The sequence below is a fragment of the Hemiscyllium ocellatum genome, chromosome 17 (assembly GCF_020745735.1).
Source record: "Hemiscyllium ocellatum isolate sHemOce1 chromosome 17, sHemOce1.pat.X.cur, whole genome shotgun sequence".
Lineage (NCBI taxonomy): Eukaryota > Metazoa > Chordata > Chondrichthyes > Orectolobiformes > Hemiscylliidae > Hemiscyllium > Hemiscyllium ocellatum.
In genome coordinates this window covers 703,893-730,169 of record NC_083417.1, presented here as the reverse complement: position 1 = coordinate 730,169, position 26,277 = coordinate 703,893, and the positions used below count along the sequence as shown (strand labels likewise).

Genomic DNA, 26,277 nt, shown 5'->3' with positions numbered 1-26,277 from the left:
AGAACAGGAAATTCTGGGTTTGATGTTGTGCAATGAGGCAGATTTGATAAGGGAGCTTAAGGTGAAGGAACCCTTAGGAGGCAGTGACCATAATATGATAGAATTAACTCTACAATTTGAGAGGAAATCAGATGTAACAGTATTACAGTTAAACAAAGACAATTACAGAGGCATGAAGGAGCAGCTGACCTGAATTTACTGTGAGGTGAGCCTAGCAGGAAAGCCAGTGGAACAACAATGCAGGAGTTTCTGAGAATAATTTAGGAGGCACAGCAAAAATTCATCCCTAGGAAAAAGAAGCATACTAAAGAGAGAATAAGGCAGCCATGGCTGACCAGGAAAGTCAGGGACAGCATAAAAGCAAAAGAGAGTGTGTGTAATGTGGCAAAACGTAGTGGAGGCCAGACAATTGGGAAGCCAACAAAGACTAACAGAAGGCCACAAAAGAATAGATATGAGGGCAAGTTAGCCAGTAATATAAAAAAATTAAAGAATTACTTCAGGTATATATAGAGCAAAGGAAAGGCAAAAGTGGACATTGGACTGCTAGAAAATGACGCTGGAGAAGTAGTAGTGGGGAACAAAGAAATGGCTAAGGAACTGAATAAGTACTGTGTGTCAGTCTTCACTGTGGAAGTGGTAGAAAAATCATCTGGACCAAATGAACTACACCCGAGAGTTCTGAAGGAGATAGCTGAAAAGATAGTGGAGGCATTAGTGGCCATTTTTCAGGAATCACTGGAGTTGGGGGCTCCAAGAGAGTGGACAATTGCTAATGTATCTCCCACCCATTTCCCCCCCCCCCGCCTTTAAAAAAGGAGTATGGCAAATGAGTGGAAATTACAGGCTGATTGACCTGACCTCGACCATTGGTAAAATTTTGGTGTCCATTGTGAAGGATGAGGTTTCTGAATCCTTGGAAGTGCATGGTAACATAGGAAGTCAGCATGGTTTCATCAAGGGGAGGTCATGCCTGATGTTTTGTTAGAATTCTTTGAGGAGATAACAAGCAGGTTCGAACCTGCTCCGCCATTCAATCATGGCTAGTAGGTTTCTCAATACCATTCTCCTGCTTTCACCCCATAACCTTTAATCCCCTTGATACTCAAGAACCTATCTATTTCATTCTTCAATCTATTCAATGACCAGGCCTCCACAACCTTCTGTGGCAATGAATTCCATCAATTAATTATCTTTGGCTGAAGAAGTTTTATGTCCTTTCTAAAATCGGGCATGGGGTTAGAGGCAAGGTACTAGCTTGGATGGAAGATCGGCTGTCTGGCAGAGAGTAGGAAGAAAAGGGTCCTTCTCAGAATGGCAGCTGGTGACTGGTGGTCTTCCACAAGGGTCAGTGTTGGGGCCTCAACTTATCACTTTGTACATTAATGATGGAGATGAAGGAACTGAGGACATTCTGGCTAGGTTTGCAGATGATACAAAGATAGCTAGAGAGGCAGATAGCATTGAGGGGGCAGGGAAGCTACAGAAAGATTTAGTCAGCTTCGGAGAGTGGGCAAAGAAGTGGCAGATGAAATACAATGTGAGAAAGTGTGAGGTCATGCACTTTAGTAACAAGACTGAAGGCATAGACTGTTTTCTAACTGGGGAGAACATTCAGAAATCTGAAGTGCACAGGGATTTGGGAGTTCTAGTCCAGGATTTTCCTAAGGTAAACTTGCAGGTTGAGTCAGTAGTTAGGACGCAAATACAATGTTGGCATTTATTTCGAGATGACTAGAATATAAACGCAGGGATGTACAGTTATGAGTCGGCTGTGAACCTTTTTGTGAATTAAACCATCCACCCAAAAAAGATCACCTATCCTCTCAAGTATGAGTGACAGAGAACTTCCAAATTCTACAATTTAAAGAAAAATAACATCAATTTTTATTTTTACTCTAAAAGAGAACATTAAACAACAACTTATTCACAATACTAAACCCCCCATTCTCTTAACTGATTATTATCTGCCTCCAACTTTAAAAAAATGAAACACTTATTAAAATTACATCAACTTAATTTCAAAACCATAAAGTGGCTGTCATCTTTGGTTCTTATTTTCTTCCTGCTACAGATCTCCTTCGGTCGTCGTCTTTCTTTTTTACTGCGAATAGATTTCATATGAAAAGGTACCTTTTGATAAAGAGGGTTTCCTAATTTCTTGGATCTGTGTTGATGGCAGTTGCTCAGTCTGATTTTTAGTGTCTCCCTCTTTTTATATCCAGAACATTGCATAGTCTCATTGGTTAGATGTTGGCAAAACAATAAATTCAAACCCGATTGGGTTTTAATATCCTGGGGCATATTTTAAACTGACTGGTTAAATTTGAATTGTGGTCAAAACAGCAACCAACTAAAATTAGGCCCTTGAAGACAAAAACGGGGGGTATATTACGGGGAACAAAGAAATGGCAGAAGAATTGAATTGTTACTTCAGATCGGTGTTCACTGGGGAAGACACAAGCAATCGCCCTGAGGTAACAGTGGCTGAAGGACCTGCACTTAAGGGAACTTATATTTGCCAGGAATTAGTGTTGGAGAGACTGTTAGGTCTGAAGGTTGATAAGTCCCTGGGGCCTGATGGTGTACATCCCAGGGTACTGAAGGAGGTAGCTCGAGAAATCGTGGAAGCGTTGGTGATTATTTTCCAAACCGATAGATTCGGGATCAGTTCCTGCGGAGTGGAGGGTGGCTAATGTTGTACCACTTTTTAAGAAAGGTGGGAGAGAGAAAGCAGGAAATTATAGACCAGTTAGTCTGACCTCAGTGGTGGGTAAGATTCTAGAGTCTATTATAAAGGATGAAATTACGACACATCTGGATAGTAGTAACAGGATAGGTCAGAGTCAGCATGGATTTATGAAGGGGAAATCATGCTTAACTAATCTTCTGGAATTTTTTGAGGATGTAACTCTGAAGATGGACGAGGGGGATCCAGTAGGTGTAGTGTACCTGGACTTTCAGCAAGCTTTTGATAAAGTCCCACATAGGAGGTTAGTGAGCAAAATTAGGGCGCATGATATTGGGGGCAAAGTACTAACTTGGATTGAAAGTTGGTTGGCTGATAGGAAACAAAGAGTAGTGATAAACGGCTCCATTTCGGAATGGCAGGCAGTGGTACCGCAGGAATCAGTGCTGGGACCGCAGCTTTTTACAATATATGTTAATGATATAGAAGATGGTATTAGTAATAACATTAGCAAATTTGTTGATGATATAAGCTGGGTGGCAGGATGAAATGTGATGGAGATGTTAGGAGATTACAGTGTGATCTGGACAAGTTAGGTGAGTGGTCAGATGCATGGCAGATGCAGTTTAATGTGGATAAATGTATGGTTATCCACCTTGGTGGCAAGAACAGGAAGGCAGATTACTATCTCAATGGAATTAATTTAGGTAAAGGGGCAGTACAGAGAGATCTGGGTGTTCTTGTACACCAGTCAATGAAGGCAAGCATGCAGGTACAGCAGGTAATGAAGAAAGCTGATAGCATGCTGGCCTTCATAACAAGAGGAATTGAGTATAGAAGCAAAGAGGTTCTTCTGCAGCTGTACAGGGCCCTGGTGAGACCACACCTGGAGTACTGTGTGCAGTTCTGGTCTCCAAATTTGAGGAAAGACATCCTGGCTATTGAGGGAGTGCAGTGTAGGTTCACGAGGTCAATTCCTGGAATGGCAGGACTACCTTACGCTGAAAGACTGGAGCGACTGGGCTTGTATACCCTTGAGTTTAGAAGACTGAAAGGGGATCTGATTGAGACATATAAGGTTATTAAAGAATTGGACACTCTGGAGGCAGGAAACATGTTTAGGCTGATGGGTGAGTGCCAAACCAGAGGACACAGCTTAAAAATACGGGTTAGACCATTTAGGACAGAGATGAGGAGAAACTTCTTCACCCAGAGAGTAGTGGCTGTGTGGAATGCTCTGCCCCAGAGGGCAGTGGAGGCCTAGTCTCTGGATTCATTTAAGAAAGAGTTGGATAGAGCTCTCAAGGATCATGGAATCAAGGGTTATGGAGACAAGGCAGGGACAGGATACTGATTAAGGTTGACCAGCCATGATCATATTGAATGGTGGTGCAGGCTCGAAGGGCAGAATGGCCTACTCCTGCACCTATTGTCTGTTGCCTAAATATAAGGTCGGGGAATGAGTCTGAGTGGGTTGCACTTTGGCGGGTCGGTGTGGACTTGTTGGGCCGAAGGGCCTGTAAGTAATCTAATATTTAAAAAAAACTTCTTGACAACTCTGAAGAAAAAGAATATAATCAGCAGGGTTCGTAAAGAAGAATGAGTAGATGTATTTGGATTTTTGGAAGGCATTCAATAAGGTAACAAATAAGAGGAGTTCATGGAATTTAGGATATTGTATTGTGATATGTTCAGGACAGATTAACACACAAGGCAAGATCAGTGTGTCTTTTTCATGTTGGAAAGGCACAGGTTGTGGAATGCCATAAGCATCAGTCTTAGGTCTTCAGTTTTTAGATTAGACACGGGGAGAATGTGCAATCTCCACACAGACAGTCGCCCAAGGCTGGAATAGAACCTCGGACACTGGTGCTGTGAGGCAGTAGTGTTAACCACTGAGCCACAGTGCCAGTTATTTACTATTTATACTTAATGACTAAGAAGAGGGGGCACAGTATGATGTATCCAAATTTGCTGATGGTAAAATAGATCAGAGGGCATGTTGCAATGAATAAGTAAGGAATCTGCAAGGGGATATTCGTTAAGTGAATTGGAATTCCTATATGTGGAAATAGGCCCTTCGGCCCAGCAAGTCCACACCGACCCTCTGAAGAGTAACCTACCCAGACCCATTCTCCTATTAGTCTACATTTCCCCCTAACTAATGCATCTAACCTACACATCCCTGAACACTATTGGCAATTTAGCATGATCAGTTCACCTAACCTGCACATCTTTGAACTGTGGGAGGAAACCAGAGCATCCTCCACCCCCCCCCCCACCCGAAAACTGAGTGGGCATCAACTTGGCAGGTGGAATTTAATGTAGGAAAGTGTGATGCAATGACATGCAATTTGGTATGATGTACAAGACATGCATTTTGGTAGGAAGAATCAAAAGATAGCCACTTATTTAAATGGAGAGACTCCAAAAAAGTGCCTCACAGGAGAATCTGGGTGTTCTTAGACATGAAGCACAAAAGGTTAGCATTTAGGTGCAACAAATAATGAAAAAAGCAAATGATATTTTAGCCTTTATTGGTAGAGGATTACAGTTTTAAAATAGTTAAGGCTTGTTACAACTGTACAGAATACTGGAGGTTGCACTTGGAATGTTGTGGACAGTTTGGTCCCCATGTTTAAGAAAGGATTGGCATTAGAGACAATGCAAAAGAGATTCACGAGACTGGTTCCTCAGATGAAGGAGGTGACCCATTAAGATCAGCTCAGGAGATTAGGCCTTTATTTATTAATATCTAGAAAAATGATGGATGATCTTATCGAAATATGGAAGGTTCTTGAGGGGGCTTGATAGGGACGATGTTGAGAAGCTTTTTCCCACTTGTGGGGGTGTGTTGAAAGAGGGACGTAGGCTTAGAACACGGAGATACTTTGTTTCAAACTGAAATAGGCAGGAATTTCTTCTCCTGGACTGCTATTCTATTAGATTTTATTATCTGTGCACTTAAGTGCAGGAAGACAGGAGTACAGTGAGAAGTGTACAAAGTTGCCATTCTACAGCACCATCTTAAAATATCACTCTTATCCAATTCCTTCATCTGATTGTGTTTGTTTTTTGTTTAAGTTACTGACTTTTTATTGTTCACTAGAAGTCTCTTTTTGTCTATCAGCTCTGGTTGCCAGGAGATTATTTTGTGGTTCCTGCAGAAGTCTGAACCTCCAGTAGCTATGTTGGTGTTGAAGCAACTTGCAGGCCTGACACAATCAAGTCCTGTCAAAAACCCGTTGTACCATTTTACAGCAGGTAGTGAGGGCGGTGTGAAGCTCACTGTGAAGGAGACCGTAAGGTAGGAAAGTTTTGCTGGTGGTTAATAATACCTGAAAGAATCAACAACTGACATATTATTTCACATTTAACATTGTAAACCATTTGTTGGCACTACATTTTCTCTGATACTAACTGATTTCTTGAAACCTCCACACACAATGTCACCCAGAAGCATAAGGAACTCTCAGACATTTTTATCAAGGTTGAGTCCTGTGGTTCATCTGTCTCTGATAATTCATCTCTAATGGTTCTCTGTCCTAACTCATCACATGTTTCTGGTAGTTGCCCTCCTGTTTCCTTGTTGGCCCTTGCCAAATCTATCAGTGCATAGAAACCATCTTCTATTCTCTTGAGCCCATTTTCATTAAATTGTTGACCACCTAATGTTGCTCCTTGACCCCTGCATTCACTCCTATTGTTAAGGCTGTCCTCTCTTCAGGTATTGACTATTTCCCCTTCCACATGCTCCATAATCTCCTCAAAAAATCACTCTTGACCCCCACCATTCCTGCAAACTACTGTCCTATTTCCATCCCCCTTTTCCTCATTGAAGTTCTCAAATGTATTGTTGTTTTCCAAATTATTGTCCATACCTCACCAACTCCATCTATGAATCCCCAGAATTAGATTTTCATCTCTGCCACATTACTGAAACCGTCCTAACCATAGCCACAAATGACATCCTATATAACTGGACGAATGCACTCTACTGTAGCTGATTGATTTGTAGCCTTTGACATGCTTGATCACACAATCTTTCTCTATTGGGTCTCTATCATCTGATCCCACTCATTTCGAATGAGCTGGTTTCAGAGAATCATTTGCAATGGTTTCTCCTCTTACTTCTACAATGTTACATCTAGTGTCTCCAAAGGATCCATCCTTGCCCCCACTTCTATTTCTTATGTTCATGCTGCCCCTGGTTAGCATATTCATGTGAAGAGGTTCCGTAAGGACACTGATGAAACCCAGATTTGTGTCACCACCTGTCCAGAGCCTGTCTCTGAAGCTGTGTTTTTACTTTAATCAGTGATGAAGATGAGACTTTGTATGAGAAAGTATCCTCAGAACAGTGGCGGATTGAGTGCCTGGCACAGTTACTGAGCAATCTTCAGGAGAGCAACCTTACAGGAGATTTCTTCATTGAATGTCTGAAGGTCAGTGACACGGTGCATCAAGTTATCTCTTCCCTTCATATTTCTGAAGGAGTACAAGGGGACAGTTGAACTGGGAATCAGGCAGAGAGAAACGTCAAGTTTCATCTGATGATAAAGTTCCTATTATAAAAGTAACACAGTGGAACCTGTGAATAGAGATTGTCAGATTTTGCCAGAAATGAAATGCAGTCAGTTCTTGCAATATGGGATGAATTGGAATTTCAAAAAAATTCATTTGTGAGGTGTGGGTGTCTCTGATGGGGCCAGCACTTATTGCCAATCTCTTGTTGTCCTTCAGAAGGTGAGCTACCTTCTTGAACTGCTGCAGTATATTTGGAGTTGATGAGCCCATAATGTGGCCAGGGATAGAATTTTAAGCCAGCAGTGCTGAAGGAACCATCTAAATCTGGATGGTGAGTTGCTTGGTGGTGTTCCATATATTTGCCCTTGTCCTTCTAGATGGAAGTGGTTATGGGTTTGGAACATGTTCACGGAGCCTTGGTGAATCATCTGCAGTGCATCTTGAGATGATACATACTGCAGAGCGTCGGTTGTGGACGGAGTCAATGTTTGTTGTGCCAGTTAAGTGGGACAAGTGGGGAATATTCTGTCACACTTCTGACTTGTGCCATGTAGATAATGAACAGGCTTTTGGGAATGTTGGGACAGACCCGTAGGGTCTCGTCTCCACGTGTTCTTTGGAAGGAGAGATCACACCGGCTAGAGTTTGGAGCAAAAACACCGTTTATTACAGAATCAAGACTGGCAAACTATACAACGAATTCAAAGGCATGCAATTCGTTGGAGAAGGCGTTCTGTCTTCCTCTACGGACCTGGAGCAGTTATACTTCGCGCTTCCTCGAGTTCCCGGTCAGGTTCCCCTCGTTCGGTTCTCTCATTGGTCGGTTCACCTGTCTATGAAGGGATTAGTGTCTCTATTGGCTGCCCCGAGATACCTGTCCAGCTCCTGCTGTGCTGAACAATGGGTAGACATCCTGGGTTCAGCAGTTTCCGATCTTGTAATTTAAAAGTTTATTGTTTGGAAGGGTTTCCTCATTGCTATGCGCCTGGTTGTCTGGGCGTTCACAATAGTTCTCCATAGTTGAATATACAGGTATTATCATTTAACACAGGACCCGAATGATTTTGACGTCAGCGGAGGCATTAGCAAGTACTTTATCAATCAAGTGTAGTATCGGTGCGATTTACACTATCCGATAGTTACCGGTTTCCTTTATTAACAATGAGATTGTAACAGGATGATCTGAAACTGACGGACATGTTCTAATCCCCAAGGAATGTGGCCTCAGGCAGACAGTCCTGCAGTGGCTGGGTTTACTTTACATGGCTGTGTTTTAGCTGGTATCTGACAGTGTCTGCTTTAATAATGGTGCTCCCCTCCCTAGCCCCAATGTAGGTACCCCGATAGCAGATTATCCCCAACAGGAATCAGGAGGTAGTTAGTCACTGCAGCATTCCTAGCTTCTGACCTGTTCTTGTAGCCAGAATATTTATATTCAGTTTAGTTTCTAATCAATAGTAACCCCAGGATTTGGTGATAATGAGTCTGTTGAATGTCAAGGGGTGATGGTTAGATTCTTTCTTGTTGGAGATGGTCATTGCCTGGCAATATTACTTGCAACTTGAAAGTACAAACCTGGATATTGTCCAGATCTTGCTGAACATGAGTGAATATTTCCACATCTGACCTCATGGAGAGAAGATCGTTGATGAAACTGTTGGAGATGTTGCACCTTTGGAACTCTTGACCTCTGACAACAACAACCATTTTCTTTTGTATGAGGTACAACTGCAAGCAGTGGAAAGATTTTCTCCTCCTTCCATTGATTCTCATAGTGTTGTTAGGGCTCCTTAATGTCATACGAATACAGCCTTGATGTCAAGGGCTGTCACTCTGAAATTCAGCTTTGTCCACATTTCAATCAAGACTGTAATGAGGTCAGGAGTTGCGTAGCCTTGGCAGAACCCAAATTGAGTATCGTAAATTGGTAATTGCTGAGTAAGTGCTGCTTCATTGTACTGTTGATGGTACCTTCCAACACTTTACTAATGATTGCGAGTACACTGATGGGGTGGCAATTGGCTAGGTTGGGACAGACATACTTTTGTTTCAGGGCACATGGGGCAGCTTTTCATTGTTTGGTAGATGCTAGTGTTGTAGCTGTACTGAAGCAGGTTTTCTTTGAAGTTGGCATTATACGTAGATAGGGTGATTAGGAAGGCACTTCGCACACTTGCCTTCATTGTTCAGACCTCTGAGTATAGGAGTTGGGATATCATGTTGAGATTGTACAGGATTTTAAGGCATCATCTGGAGTACTGTGCCTAGTGTTATGAAGGTGTGGGCATGTTGTTATCTTTGAGAGAGTTAAAAGATCGCAGTGACAGTAGCAAGCGTTCTCAGTAAGATACAATGTAACATGTGCTCCAGCTACAGGGTAACTCGGGTAGCTGGTTGCCTGGAAACAACAAAACAGATTCGAATTAGGCCAGTCAGTTTAAATTATACCCCCAAAAATACCAAACTTCAATCCAGTTTGAATTTAGTGTATTGACAGTCTTAAAGCAAATGACACAATCTGATGGTTTGGGGTATAAGGCCGGAGAGAATTGAACAGTTGAGAGGAGAACTGTCAAGCTACCCGCATGTAAGGACTGCCTGAGAAATAGCTGTCTTAAAGGTACCTTTGTCGATCAGTAACCTGTGAAGCAGAATTCCCAAGAAGAAGAAATGAAGACAGGAATCAAAGGAGAACCGAAAGCTGCCTGGTTTTGAGATGAGAAGTTTTGTTTTGTAAATCTTGATTGGACGTTTTATCGGACTAATATTGTAGAAGGGGAAGGTAAAAGATAGATTAGAGGAAGGGGTTGTAAATAGTTTTGAGTTAATTATTCTCTGTTATACTTTAAGAAATAAAATTCTTAATTTTTACTTTAAGTAGTTCTTGGCGCCTCAAATTTTCACAGATTATTACACGGGATAAATCTTTTCTGAGTTGCTGCTTTAAATTAAGCAGGAGTGTTTACCCTGTATAGTAACACGAGTTATGGTCACCCTATTTTAGAAAGGATATTATTAAGCTGGAGAGAGTTTAGAAAAGATTTACCAGGAATGGAGGGTTTAAGTTATGAGAGGCTGGAATTTTATTCACAGAAGTGTAGGAGGTTGAGGGGTAACCTTGTAGAGGTTTATAAAATCATGAGGGTTCCAGATAAGTGAATGGCAGATGTCTTTTCCCTAGGGTGGGGGACTTCAAGATTAGGTGGCATACTTTTAAGGTGAGAGGAGAAAGATTTTTAAGAAACACATGCTGTAATTTTTTTTTAAACACAGTAGTTCACGCATGAACTACTGACTGTGTATACCACTACCATTACCTACACTCAGTACAATCTGTCCCATTGGCAGGACAGACTTTATCTACTCTGAGATAGCTCTCTATTTTGGCACAAGAGGGTAAGGAGGGCTTACCTTGAGAGTCTGTAGCCTCCATTTTCAGCAGCAGCGGGAGCAATGAGAGCGAGGAGCTGAACGGTAGCAGTCGAATTACACTCTGGGAAGATGAGTGAACTGATATATTTGGGCAGTGGCTGAATCTGAAACATTATACATATAGTGTCTCCCAACCACCCGTCGTTGTCTCCACTAAAAAATGACACTGTGGTGTATTGGTAAGGTAAGGCTTTTCTATTTCTCTTTTATTGTGCGATTAGGAAACATTTTCCTTTTTCGTTTTTTCATTTATCTATTATTTAATATTATAGTTAGATTAAGTTAAGTTTAAGATTATAAATGACACGAGATCTCAGACCCATATTATGCTTCTGTTGTTCAATGTGAGAGCTCAAGGACGCGGCTGATAGTCCTGACTCCTTCACATGCAGGAAGTGTGTCCAGCCACAACTATTGTTAGACCCCATGTCGGCTCTGGAGCTGTGGATGGACTCACTTTGGAGCATCCACGATGCTGAGGTCGTTCATAGCACATTGAGTGAATTGGTCACACTGCAGATTAGGATATCTGATGGAGAAAGGGAATGGGTGACCAAAAGGCAGAGAAGGAGCAGGAAGGCAGTGCAAGTGTCTTCTGTGGTCATCTCTCTCCAAGGCAGGTATACTGGTTTGGATACTGTTGGGGGAGATGGCTCACCAGGAGAATGCAGCAGTAGCCAGGTTCCTGACAGCGTGGCTACCTTTGCTGGACAGAAGAATGGGGGAAAGAGTGAAAGGGCTGTAGTCATGGGGGATTCAGGAGTAGATAGATGGTTCTGTGGTTGAAAACGAAACTCCCGAATGGTATGTTGCCTTTCAGGTGCATGGGTCAGGGATGTCTCAGATTGGCTGCAGAACACTCTGAAGGGGAGGGTGAATAGTCAGCTGTCCTGGTGCATATACACACTAGTGATATAGGTTAAAAAATGGGATGAAGTCCTACAGGTAGAATTTAGAGAGTTGAAAGGCAAGTTAAAAAGTAGGACCTCAGAGGTAGTAATTGCAGGATTACTACCAGTGCCATGTGCTTTTCTGAGTGGAAATGAAAGAATAGGCAGGATGAATGCGTGCCTTGAGAGGTGGTGCAGGAGGGAAGGGTTCAGATTTTTGGACATTAGGACCAGTTCTGGAGGAGTGGAACGACTACAAATCAGACAGTCTACACTTCGGCAAGGACTGGAACCAATGTCCTAGGGGGTGCTTTGGCTAATGCTGCTAGAGGATTTAAACTAATGTGGCAGGGGGATGGGAACCAAATGAGGAGGTTAGTGGACAGAAAGGTGCTATTAACTAAATGCCTGTAAGGAACTACTTAATGAAGTGAGCATGACGAAGGGGAAGAGTAGGCAGGGTGTAGATGATGAATGCAAAGGGACAGGTGGTCTGAGGTGCATTTGTTTTAATGCGAGAAGTGTAGTGGGTAGGGTAGATGAACTTGGGACTTGGATTGGTACTTAGGCATATGGTATTGCTATTACTGAGACTTGGTTAAGGGAAGGACATGATCAGTAACTAAAGATCCCAGGTTATTGATACTTCAGGCGGGATAGTGAAGGGGTAAAAGGGGTGGGGGAGTTGCATTACTGTTCAGAGAGAATATCACAGCTGTGCTGAAGGAGGACATTATGGAGGACTCGAGCAGTAAGACAATATGGGCAGACCTCAGAAAAAGGAAGGGTGCAGTAACAATGTTCGGGCTGTGCTACAGACCTCCAACCAGCGAGCGTGAGATAGAGGTACAATAATGTAAACAGATTATGTGAAGATGGAGGAGAATTTGTAAGGAACTTCCAGGAGGATTTTGTACAGCAGTATGTAAATAGTCCAACTCGGAAAAGGTAGCTGTGCTGATGAAGCAGCGCTCTGTAAGCTAGTGCTTCCAAATAAACCTGTTGGACTATAACCTGGTGTGATTTTCAACTTTGTCCAGGTAATTATAGACCAGTGAGCCTGACCTCAGTGGTATAGAAGCTGCCGGAGAAAATACTGAGGGATAGGATCTATTCCCATTTGGAAGAAAATGGGTTTATCAGTGATATGCAACATGATTTTGTGCAGGGAAGGTAATGTCTTACCAACTTAATAGAATTCTTTGAGAAAGTGACAAAGTTGATGGATGAGAGAAGGACTGTAAATGTCATATACATGGATTTCAGTAAGGCGTTTGATAAGGTTCCCCATGGTAGGCTGATGATGAAAGTGAAGTCGCATGGAATCCAGGGTGTACTAGCTAGATGGATAGAGGACTATCTAGGCAGCAGGAGACAGAGTATAGTAGTGGAAGGGAGCTTCTCAAAATGGAGAACTGTGACCAGTGGTGTTCCACAGGAATCATTGCTGGGACCATTGTTGTTTGTGATATATGTAAGTGATCTGGAAGAAGGTATAGGTTGTCTGATGAACAAGTTTTCAGATGGCAATAAGACTGGTGGAGTAGCAGATATTGAAGGGGACTGTCAGAGAATACTGTAGAAAATAGATTGAAGAGTTGGGTGGAGAAATGGCAGGTTGAGTTCAATCTGGGCAACGTGAGGTGATGCATTTTGGAAGATCCAATTCTCGAGCAAACTGTACAGTAAGTGGAAAAGCCCTAAGGAAAATTGATGTACAGAGAAATCTGGGTGTACAGGTCCATTGTACCCTGAAGGTGCCAACGCAGGTCAATAGAGTGGTCAAAAAGACATATGGCATGCTTTCCTTTATCAGATGGGGTACTGAATACAAGAGTTGGCAGGTCATGTTACATGTTCATTGCTGATGAAGAGCTTATGCTGGAAACGTCGACTCTCCTGCTGCTTGGATGCCGCCAGACTGGCTGTGCTTTTCCAGCACCACACTCTTTAATTCTGATCTCCAGCATCTGCAGTGCTCACTTTCTCCGAGGTCATGTTACAGTTGTACAGGACTTTGGTTCGGCCATGTTTGGAATTCTGTGTCGCCGTATTACCAAAGGGGTGCAGATGCTTTGGAGAGGTGCAGAGGAGGTTGATGAAGAAGTTGCCTGGTATGGAGAGCACTAGCTATGAAGAGAGGTTGAGTAGTTTAGCATTATTTTTGTTCAAAAGAAAGAAGTTGAGGGGGGACCTAACTGAGGTCTACAAAGTCATGCGAGATATAGACAGGATGGATAGCAAGTAACATTTTCCCAGAGTGGGGAACTCAATTACTAGGGGTCAGGAGTTCAAGGTGAGAGGGTAAAAGTTTAAGGGAGATACGCATGAAAATTCTCTATGCAGAGGGTGGTGGGTGCCCTGAATGTGTTGCCGGTGGAGGTGGGCACGATAGCGTCATTTAAGATGTATCTAGACATTACATGAATGGGCGGGGAGCAGAGGTATACAGATCCTTTGAAAACAGGTGACAGGTTTAGATAGAGGATCTGGATTGGCGCAGGCTTGGAGGGCTGATGGGCTTGGTCCTGTGTTGTATTTTCCTTTGTTCTATGACTTTGCTGGCTTGGCAGATCTGAGTTTATCATTGATCCATTCTGTTTTTGTGAGATGCAGGCATCTCTGACTTGGCCAGTACTTACGCCCATCTCTAATGCTCTACAGAAAAGTCTTAGCTTGTCCAACTTCTCCCTATAACTCAGACCATTCAGTTCTGGCAACATCCTTGTAAATTTCTTAGAACATAGAACAGTACAGCGCAGAACAGGCCCTTAAGTCCACGATGTTGTGCCGACCATTGATCCTCATGTATGCACCCTCAACTTTCTGTGACCATATGCATGTCCATCAGTCTCTTTAAATGTCCCCAATGACCTTCCTTCCACAACAGCTGCTGGCAACGCATTCCATGCTCTCTCAACTCTCTGTGTAAAGAACCCACCTCTGACATCCCCTCTATACTTTCCTCCAACCAGCTTAAAACTATGACCCCTTGTGTTAGCCATTTCTGTCCTGGGAAATAGTCTCTGGCTATCGACTCTATCTATGCCTCTCATTATCTTGTATACCTCAATTAGGTCCCCTCTCCTCCTCCTTTTCTCCAATGAAAAAGGTCCGAGCTCAGTCAACCTCTCTTCATAAGATAAGCCCTCCAGTCCACGCAACATCCTGGTAAACCTCCTCTGAACCATCTCCAAAGCATCCACATCTTTCCTATAATAGGGCGACCAGAACTGGACGCAGTATTCCAAGTGCAGTCTAAGCAAAGTTTTATAGAGCTGCAACAAGATCTCACGACTCAAACTCAATCCTCCTGTTAATGAAAGCCAAAACACCATATGCTTTCTTAACAACCCTGTCCACTTAGGTGGTCATCTTAAGGGATCTATGTACCTGCACACCAAGATCCCTCTGTTCCTCCACACTGCCAAGAATCCTATCCTTAATCCTGTACTCAGCTTTCAAATTCAACCTTCCAAAATGCATCACCTCGCATTTATCCAGGTTGAACTCCATCTGCCACCTCTCAGCCCATCTCTGCATCCTGTCGATGTCCCGCTGCAGCCTACAACAGCCCTCTACACTGTCAACGACACCTCCAACCTTTGTGTCATCTGCAAATTTGCTGACCCATCCTTCAATCCCCTCATCCAAGTCATTAATAAAAATTACAAAGAGTAAAGGCCCAAGGACAGAGCCCTGTGGAACACCACTCACCACTGACTTCCAGGCAAAATATTTTCCTTCTACTACCACTCGCTGTCTTCTGTTGGCCAGCCAATTCTGTATCCAGACAGCTAAGTTCCCCTGTGCCCCATTACTCCTGACCTTCTGAATGAGCCAATCATGGGGAACCTTATCAAATGCCTTGCTGAAGTCCATATACACCACCCTCGACCCTCATCAACTTTTCTAGTCACATCCTCAAAGAACTCAATAAGGTTTGAGAGGCATGACCTGCCCCTCACAAAGCCGTGTTGACTGCATTTAATCAAGCCATGCTCTTCCAGATGGTCGTAAATCCTATCCCTCAGAATCCTTTCTAAACCTTGCAGATGATAGACATGAGACTTACTGGTCTGTAATTGCCGGGGATTTCCCTATTTCCTTTCTTGAAGAGAGGAATTACATTTGCCTTTCTCCAGTCCTCAGGTACGACTCCAGTGGAGAGCGAGAATGCAAAGATCTTCGCAAGTGGCGAAGCAATTGCATTTCTCGTTTCCCAAAGCAGCCGAGGACAAATCTGGTCCAGGCCTGGCGACTTGTCAATCTTAATGTTTGACAAAATTTTCAGCACATCAGCTTCCTCTATCTCTATCCATTCCAGCATGCACACCTGCTCTTCAAAGCAGGTTTCATTCACTACAAAATTTGCTTCTTTCGTAAAGACAGGAGCAAAAAACTCATTGGGGCTTCCCCATCTCCTCAGATTCCACACACAAGTTCCCTATGCTACCCCTGATCGGCCCTACTCTTTCTTTGACCATTCTCTTATTCCGCACATAAGTGTAAAATGCCTTTGTGTTCTCCCTAATCCGTTCTGCCAAGCCTTTCTCATGCCCCCTCCTGGCTCTCCTCAGACCATTTTTGAGCTCCTTCGTCGCCTGCCTGTAATCCTCAAGAGCTGAGCTTGACCCTAGCTTCCTCCACCTTATGTAAGCTACCTTCCTTTTGACAAGAAGCTCCACCGCTCTCGTCATCCAAGGTTCCTTTATCTTACCCCTTCTTGCCTGTCTCAGAGGGACATATTTATTCATCACTCACAACAACTGTTCCTTAAACAGTCTCCACATGTCTATAGTGCCTTTACCATGGAACAATTGTTCCCAGTCCATGCTTCCTAACTCCTGTCTCATCGCGTCATAGTCTCCTCTTCCCCAATTAAATATCTTCTCATTTTGCCTAATCCTCTCCTTCTCCTCCTCTTCTTCTGCACTCTTTCCAGTTTAATAACATCCTTCCTATCAGGTGATTAAAACTGAACACGATACTCCAAGTACGGCCTCACCAAAGTCCTGTATAACTGTTACATAACCTCCCAACTTCTAAACTCAGTGCCCTGAAGGCCAGTGTGCCAAAAGCCGCCTTCACTGCCCTGTCTACCTCTGACTCCACTTTCAGAGAATCATGCATTTGAACTCCAAGGTCCCTCTGCTGCCCTACACACCTTAAGGCGCTACCATTCTCCATGAAACTCCTACCTTGATTTGACTTTGTAAAATGCAAGATCTCACACTTATCTAGCTTAGACTCCATTTACCATTTCTTGGCCCACTTCCATAGCTGATAAAGGTCCTGCTGCAATTTCTGATAAAAACCTGGAATTTGAAAGCTGGCCTAAATGTGACCATGTAGCCACTGATGATTGCTATAATAGTGAATCAGATGGCTTATGCCTAGAGCAACAGAAATCTGTTGTCTCTCTTTGGCTTAGCTTAGTGACAGTGAGGAAGGTTATCAAGGTAGGAGTTTCATGGTGAATGTAGCAGTTATACAGGACATTGGTGAGGCCGTACTTGGAGTATCGTGTTCAGTTTTGATCACCTGATAGGAAGGATGTTATTAAACTGGAAAGAGTGCAGGAGAAATTTACAAGGATGTTGCCAAGGACTGAATGGTCTGAGTTAGAGAGAGAGGTTGGACAAGGGACTGACTGTGGAGTTTGCACGTTCTCCCCGTGTCTGCGTGGGTTTCCTCCCACAATCCAAAGATGTGCGGGTCAGGTAAATTGGCCACACTAAATTGCCCGTAGTGTTAGGTAAGGGGTATGGGTGAGTTGCGCTTCGGCGGGTCGGTGTGGACTTGTTGGGCCGAAGGGCCTGTTTCCACACTGTAAGTAATCTAATTCACGACTTTTCTGTAAAGCATAGGACCTTATAGAGGTGTGAATAGGGTGGATGCGCACTCACTGTTTTTTCCCAAGGTTGTGGAATCAAGGAGTAGAGAGCATCCCTTTAAGATAAAAGGGGAAAGAATAAAAGGGAACCTGGTGGTCAGCTTTTTCACATAGAGGGTGGTACGCATAAGAAAGAGCTGCCAGCGGGAGTGGTTGAGGTGGATTCATTAACAACATTTAAAAGGCATTTGTACAAATACACGGATAGGAAAGGGTTAGAAGGATTTGGGCCAAGTGCAGGGAAATAGGGTTAGCATGAACGGACATTCTGATTGGCATGGACCAGTTTGGGCCAAAGGGCCTGTCTCCCTGCTGTAGGATTTTATGACTCTGTGATTACTACTCCAGTTACAATATCACTATACAATTGTCTCCTAATTGCCTGTTTGGTCCTTCAGTTTTGTTTTCTTGTTTTGTTGAAGGTGTCAACTTTTGCTTCACCCAAGTGGCTTTTAATACTGAGAACTGATCCTGTATCCCAACATCAGAGATCACCTACACACACACGAACCAGCAAACTTTCCTCCTCCTTAGCTCTGAAGAGAATATACCTGTTGTGGCCTTAATGTTTGAATTCCAACTTTGAATATTGTCTGAAATTAGTGAATGGCACAAAGTTTGGAGCTGTCCGGTTAGTGTGGCTCACCTGTGCACACACACTTTGACTGTTCTCCATTGAAGCAGGTTGATGGGTTCACTGAAAGTAGTGAAGTGTATGATTCCATGTACTCCTTTCCCAGGGTGAGGTGTTTCATGCAATCCTTCAGAAAACCTCTCAATGTTGTCATGTATCCTGTCCTTGGTTGTAATCCTGGATGGCTCAGGATGTCTCACGATCTTTACAAAAAGGTTGGTTGCCACAAATGTGAGCAGTGAAGTTAGGACCCAGTTAATAGTGATCCAGATTCTGGATTAGTGGTGCTGGAAGAGCACAGCAGTTCAGGCAATCAACGTTTCGGGCAAAAGCCCTTCATCAGGAATAAAGGCAGTGAGCCTGAAGCGTGGAGAGATAAGCTAGAGGAGGGTGGGGGTGGGGAGAAAGTAGCATAGAGTACAGTGGGTGAGTCGGGGAGGGGATGAAGGTGATAGGTCAGGGAGGAGAGGTGAAAAAGGAGCTAGGCAGATAGGACAAGTCATGGGGACAGTGTTGAGCTGGAAGTTTGGAACTAGGGTGAGGTGGGGGAAGGGGAAATGAGGAAACTGTTGAAGTCCACATTGATGCCCTGGGGTTGAAGTGTTCCAAGGTGGAAGATGAGGCGTTCTTCCTCCAGGCGTCTGGTGGTGAGGGAGCGGCAGTGAAGGAGGCCCAGGACCTCCATGTCCTCGGCAGAGTGGGAGGGGGAGTTGAAATGTTGGGCCACGGGGTGGTGTGGTTGATTGGTGCGCGTGTCCCGGAGATGTTCCCTAAAGCGCTGTGCTAGGAGGCGCCCAGTCTCCCCAATGTCTAGGAGACCGCATCGGAAGCAACGGATACAATAAATGATATTAGTGGATGTGTAGGTAAAACTTTGATGGATGTGGAAGGCTCCTTTAGGGCCAGCACTTGGACAGCAGCAATGGAAAAGAGAGCAGAAAGGTTTTGGAAGTAAGTTTATTCTATGTGCGCTTCTTTTATTTGCTAAAAATGGAGTATCACTGCGAATGCAAGGAGGAGCCATATTGAGTTCAGCAGTAACAGTTAATATTAGGGGAAAGAATGACAAAATGCTTTGAAGAGGTGTGATATGTGTGAATGGTTTTGGACAATGTGGTGGAAAGGTGCAGACTCAGGGTAAGGTAATGTGTGTCTATTTTTCAGGGTCTTACATGTTTAGCAGGAGAAATGGATGACAGGCTTGCCACAAGCCATACTAATGGTTTGCCTGAATGGGAGCAGCAGGAACAGCAGTTAGTCACCTTGCAACTCATTGCTGTATTGTGTGAGAGATTTGGCCATCTCGTCCTCAACAATACTGTGCACGTGAGTTCCACAATTTCTCAACTACTCTATGTCAAAGCACTGCAGTCTCGGAACCCAAAACTGTACTCTCTGGGGAGAGCTAACAGTCTTAGTATTGAATTAAGAGTTGTCTGTGAGAGCTGAGTCCTTGCTTTCTGCAAGAGCAGGGCACCAGTACTGCATATAGCGTGCTTTGGGAGACTGCTACTGGATATCGAGGCATTTCTGTGAAAGTTGGATAACCTGGATGCAGTGCTTATCATCTTTCATTTAACATGAGTGAATAAAAGTGAAAAGAAATGTTTCCTGAATTGAGTATTAAATGCACTCATGGCAAGCCACCATGGAGCTTTTAAAACCATAAGAAATAGGAACTGGAGTAGGCCATTCCACCCCTTGAGCCTCTCTGCTATTCAATAGGATCATGGCTGATTGGTATTCGTATTCACTTTCCAGTCTTTTCCCTGTAACCCTTAATTTCCCTGCTTATCAAGAAAGTATCTCAGCCTTAAGTATACACAAAGACTGCCCCAACAGCTCTCTGTGGCAAAGCGTTCCACAGATTCTCAACTCAGAAGAAATTTCTCCTGACTGTATCTCGGTCTTAAATTGGCACCTTTTTATTCTGAGACTGTGGCCTCCGGTCCTAGACTTGTTCATGAAAGAAAATATCCAATCAGTATTTACCATGTCAAGCCCTTACGAATCCTATACCTTTCAATGGCAACACCTCTCATTCTTCTACACTCCAGTGAATAGAGTCACAACCTGTTTAATCTTTATTCATAATCCCTCCATACCAGGGATCATCCTAGTGAACCTTTTCTGACCCACCTCCAGTGAAATTTCCTTAAATAAGGGGACCGAAACTGCTCCCAGTACTCCAGCTGTGGTCACACCAGCACCCTTTTGTATAGTTGCAGTAAGACTGCCGTGGAGAAGGTGAGGACTGCAGATGCTGGAGATCAGAGTTGAGAGTGCAGTGCTGGAAAATAGCGGGTCAGGCAGCATCTGAGGAGCAGGACTCCCTACCATTACACTCCATCTCCCTTGAAATAAGGGCCATCATTCCATTAAGCTTCCTGATTACCTGCTGTACATCTGTGCTAGCTTTCTAAGTTTCATGTACCTGTATCTCCAAGTCCCTTTGTTGCAGCTTTCTGCAGTTTTAATCCAGTGAAATTATACTTTTTTTTTAGGTTCTCCCTTCCAAGATGAACAATTTCACATTTTCCCACAGCCATTTTGTGGCAACTTTAGATCAAATAAAGGATGAACTAATTTCTATGTTGAGTGTTAACCAAGACCTAGTATCCTGTGAGTTCCAAACCTAGGCCCCTGTTCACTTCGCCTGAAACTGAAAATTAATATAGACATTGATGAGATGAAGGAACAACACTGAGTACTGCATTGGGGCAAGTTGATCATTCCTTGTACCATGAGGTTTTGTACACTTGTTTCACTGAGAATAGGATTGTGTCTCCAGGTAGGTAAACAGCACAGTACAGATTTCTGTGCCATCCATATCAATAACATGCCTGATCAGTGCTTTGTTACTGATACAAAGCAATATTTAAAAATAAAGCCAGTCATTTAATATTGGGTTTGTTTGACATGGAGTCAGAAATGGATTGAAGAGCATTACATTGTGGCCTATGTATGCATTATGGGTACAGTGGTAGTAAACAAAAGGGTAGGACACATTGGCTCAATGGAGGCTGATCTGGCACAGGGACGCTTTACTGGCATTCTTCGTAACAGTGTAGTACTATGTAATTGTTTTAAAATGCAGATTCTCATTTGTTATAAGCTCTTTCATGAGAGATAAGATTTGAAATTTTGAAAATAGAGAAGTTGTGCTGATGATTGTTCCTAACCTATGATAAAATAATCTAAGCTACGCACCCCTCAATTCACTGCTGTCCACGTGCATGTCCAGCAGTCACTTAATGACACTACTTCCACCACCATCGCTAGCAATGCATTCCATGCATTCACAACTCTGCGTAAAGAATGTAACTCTATACCTTTCTCCTAATATCTTAAAACAATGACCCCTTGTGCCAGTCAGTCCTGCCGTAGGGAGAAGTCTCTGGTTATTGACTGTATCCAAGCTTCTCATTACCTTGTACACCTCAATCAGGTTACCTCTCTTCCTCCTCCTCTCCAAAGAGAAAAGTCAGAGCTTAGTCAACCTCTCTTCGTAAGACAAGCCCTCCAGTCCAGGCAGCATCCTGGTAAACCTTCTTTGCACTTTCAGCAAAGCTTCCATATCTTTCCTATAATAGGGCAACCAGTGTGGTCTCACCTGGGTCTTGCAGAGCTGCAGAAAGACCTTATGGCTCTTAAACTCGATTCCCCTGTTACTGAAGGCCAAAACACCATATGGTTTCTTAACAGCACTATCCACTTGGGTGGCAACTTTGAGGAATCAATGCACTTGAACACCCAGATCCCTCTGTTTCTCCACACTGCCAAGAATCCTGTCTTTAATCCTATACTCAGCATTCAAGTTTGACCTTCCAAAATACATCACTTCGAATTTATCCAGGTTGAACTCCATCTACCATTTCTCAGCCCAGCTCTGCATCCTGTCTGTTGCAGTGCAGCCTGCAATAGCCCTTGATACTATCAATGGCACCTCCAACCTTTGTGTCATCTGCAAATTTACTAAATCACCCCTCAACTTCCTCATCCAAGTGATTTATAAAAACTACAAAGAGCAGAGACCCAAGAACAGAGCCCTGCGGGACACCATTTACCACTGACCTCCAGGCATAATACTTTGCCTTTTGTCAGCCAACCAATTCTAAATCCAGACGGCCAAATCTCCCTGTAGCCCATTCCTCCTGACTTTATGAATGAACCTACCATGGGGAACCTTATCAAATGCCCTTGCTGAATTCCAATATATATCACATCCACTGATTGACCTTCATCGACCTGTCTCATCACAGCCTCAAAGAACTCAATAAGATTTGAGGCATGACCTGCCCCTCACACAGCAATGCTGACTGCCTTTAATCACTGTATGCATTCCCAAATAGTCATAAATCCTACCTTTTAGAATTCTTTCCAAAACTTTGCTGACCACAGATGTAAGACTGGTCTGTAATTGCCAGGGATTTCCCTATTCCCCTTCTTAAAAAAGAGGAATAACATTCACCTCCCTCCAATCCCCTTGGTACGACTCCTGTGGAGAGTGAGGAAGCAAAGATCTTTGCCAACAGCTTAGCAACCTCCTTTCTCGCTTCCCGGAGTAACCTAGGATAAATCTGGTCTGGGACTTATCAATCTTAATGTTTGCCAAACTTTCCAGCACATCAACTTCATCAGTCTTGATCTGTTCAAGCCTGTTTCCCAGCTCCTCAAAGTTCTCATTCACAACAAGATCCCTTTCCTCTGTGAAAACCGAAACAAAAAACTCATTTAGGGCTTCCTCTACCTGCTCAGACTCCATGCCCAAGTTCCCCACGCTATCCCTGACCGGCCCTAGCTTCTCCCTAATCATTCTCTTATTCCTCATGTATGAGTAAAATGCCTTTGGGGTCTCCCTAATCCTTCCTGCCAAGCCTTTTTCGTGGGCCCTCCTGGCTCTCCTCAGTCCATTTCTGAGCTCCTTTCTAGCAAGCCTGTAATCCTCTAAAGCTGTGCTAGATTCTTGTTTCCTCCACCTTATGTAAGCTGCCTTCTTCCTTTTGACGAGAAGCTCCTCTGTTCTTGTCATCCCAAGGCTTAATCTTACCCCTTTTTACCTGTCTCAGAGGAACAAATTTGTACGTCACTCGCAACAACTGCTCCTTAAACAGTCTCCACATGTCTGTTGTGTCCTTTCTGTGGAACAATTGCTCCCAGTCTGTACTTTGCAACTCCTGTCTGATAGCATCATCATTTCCTTTTCCCCAATTAAATATCTTCCCTTGGTAACTGCTCCTTTCACTCTCCAAGACTTGGTAAATATTGATACTTTAAGTATCAAAAGGTGATAAAGATTGATACTTCATCACCTTTGTGAAAGGGAGAGTTGCTTCATGAGATACCTGGAGTGCTGTTAATAACCAACAGAATCAGAAATCATCTTTTTTTTGCTGCATCTTCTGTATTAACATAGTTGTGATGCAGGTAATTGAGTTTGTCGTTGCAACATTGGATCGTTGCTGCATGAACTTGACACATCGAACTGAGGCGACTGTAGAAGCACAGACACTAAGTATGGGAATGGGACTGATAGCAGCCATGCTGGGAGGAGCTGTCCAGGTGAGTGAGCAAAGAAAAGAGAGAATGTGTAAGCATGGTTTTACATGATTTATGCTGAAGCAAGATTCTCTTTACATCAGTGGGCAATATTGTACCAAATCATATAACTGCACTTAATCCATAAAACCTTGGGTTGGTTCCAGTTAGAGGTGCTCATGCTGCACAATTACAGGCATGGCATTTTGCTTGCACTCCTTGCCTTCCTATTGTTTTTTACCCTTCGATATTCCCTTGTTTCCTCTTACAATTCCCACCATCACCTCCATTCCTTACCCTAGTTGGCTGCAGTCCCATGCTGTCTAACCTCTACCTATATGTGATTATTTCTACTGTAACAAGAAAGACCAAGAGAAAGTTTAATCATTTTAAAAAATAATAATAAAAAGGTTTTGATTGAGTCTATAGAGAAAGGTTATTTCCTCTGATTGTGGGAGTGACCGGAGATTCAGTAACAAAGTGTCATTGCATTAAATCTGCTACTGAGATTGAGGAGAGAAATTTGGATAATTTTCTTGATGCAGTGTGGTTGAAGTTAAGACCATTGTGTAATTTCCACAGAAACTGGTGTAACACTTGAACCAAAGAAAGATGAAGGGGTAGGGTGAGGGAGCAGGACAGTGGGATCACATTGGAATTGATACAAATCCATGGAAGGAGAAGAGGGGCAGTATTGTAAATTTGGGGCGATCTCTGATTGTACTCCCTGTTTTACTGCAGCTCACCTCAACAGATTTTGATGCCATGAAACCATTGTTGCCCAGACTTGAACAGATTGCAGTGTTACATCCTGACCCTGTTATACAAGAGTTGGCATCAGACTTGCGCATTACTGTTGCTACCCATGGAGCATTCTCCACTGAAACAGTTGCCACAGCCGCACAAAGCACAATGGGCAACCAAAATAAACCAACAAAGTCCAGCCACCCAAAAGAAACCTGTCCAGTGACTGGAAGTCAACGACAGTCACCCATTTCATATAGTGTTGGTGGGATGGAACACAGGAACATGGCCACCTCTGGTAACTCTCCCAGGAACTTCCACCAGATACTTCAGATCGCCTTTGATCCCGAGGTCCCTACACGAGCAGCTGCTCTAAGGACAATTAGCCACATGGTTCAGCAACGTAACCCTGATGCTCTCAGCAACCAAGAGAAGGTTCTATCGGTGAGCTTTCTTATTGTTTTCTTGGGATTGTTGCACATAGTTTTGGAATCATAATGTGAATGACTGAATTCATTGTGAAATGCTGTGCATAAAATATGATATCAAAAGTAGAAACTTTTCATTGATGTAATGAAGAAAGTATGGAAAACAATCAACATTCAACTCTGGATCAGAAAAATTTAGGAATAATTACCATGAGACTGTGCTGGCTTTCTGTAAAACAGTCCAGCTATTCCCCTTCACCTGTACTGCCATAGCCCTGTCAATTTATTTTGCTCGAGTGCTCATCCAGTTTCTTGTTACAATCATTCTCCTGAACTTCCACCACACTTGTAGCAATAGCTTCTGTGTTATCAGCATTTACTGCACAAAAAAATTCTTCCTCACTTTTCTTACCAAAAATCTCAATGTGAGGCCTTGACTATGAGGACCCACTTTTCTTTGTCCACTGAATTGAAGCTTGTAGTAATTTTGGATCCTTCCTTCAAACCTGCCCTCAACTCCAAAATTCCAAGAACAGTAACCCCAGCTGGTCGAACCTAACCTCAGCTAGAATTCCTCATCCTGAAATCTTTTTGCTCTGCATTCTTTCAAACTTCCTAATGCAATATTCTTGTTGTAGCTGAACCAGAGTTTTATACACATTCAATGTAACATTCCTACTTTTGTATTCAATGTCTCGATTTCTGAAACCGAAGATCCAATATTCTTTACCAACTGCTGTCTCAGTATATCGTTTATGCTCCCTCTGTTCCTGCACACTCTTCAGAATTGTGTCATTAAATCATATTGTTTTTCCCTATCCCTTCTGCCGCAGTTTTATACTTCTTCAACATCAAAGGTTATTTCAAACCACTTTCATCAAAGCCAAAGGCCAAATCAATGCAAGTTTTAAAATTAATAATTTTACTGAATGAAGTGCAAGAAAATAATAGAGTAAATAACACAGAGGTATTGATCACAGATTAAGATCTTTATTATCAGGATTCACAGTCTAACCATCATTTTATCTATTATTGTGAAGATAAAAGATGACATTGTAATATTCCAAGATCATGGAGTCATACGGAATGGAAACAGACCCTTTGGTCTAACTTGTCCATGCCGACCAAGTTTCCCAAACTAAACTCGTCCCACCTGCCTGCGTTTGGCCCATATCCCTCTAAACCTTTACTATTCACGTCCCTGTCCAAATGCCTTTTAAGTGTTATAACTGTACTTGCATCTACTACTTCCTCTGGCAATTCATTCCACGTAAGAAGCACCATTGATATGAAAACATTGCCCCTCTGATCTCTCTTAAATCTTTCTTCTCTCACCTTAAAAATACGCCCCCTAATTTTGGACTCCCCCCAACCTAGGGAAAATACCTTTGCTATTCATCTTATCTATGCCCCTCATGATTTTATAAATGCTTGGTCTAGGAGGATAGGAACTGACAAAGCTCTTGAAGTATATAAGGGAAGTAGGAAAAAACTTAAGT

The 26,277-nt window shown here is 43.1% G+C and overlaps 1 protein-coding gene across 1 annotated transcript in view; it reads left to right on the top strand.

The window, feature by feature from the left end:
* tango6 (transport and golgi organization 6 homolog (Drosophila)) overlaps positions 1-26,277 on the top strand; it is a 217,185-nt gene that overhangs the window by 93,295 nt on the left and 97,613 nt on the right. Inside the window, exons 9-13 of the mRNA XM_060838313.1 lie at positions 5,820-5,996; positions 7,008-7,134; positions 19,233-19,394; positions 23,496-23,630; positions 24,348-24,794. Coding sequence (XP_060694296.1) covers positions 5,820-5,996; positions 7,008-7,134; positions 19,233-19,394; positions 23,496-23,630; positions 24,348-24,794 — 1,048 coding nt within the window. The remainder of the gene's footprint in view (positions 1-5,819; positions 5,997-7,007; positions 7,135-19,232; positions 19,395-23,495; positions 23,631-24,347; positions 24,795-26,277) is intronic.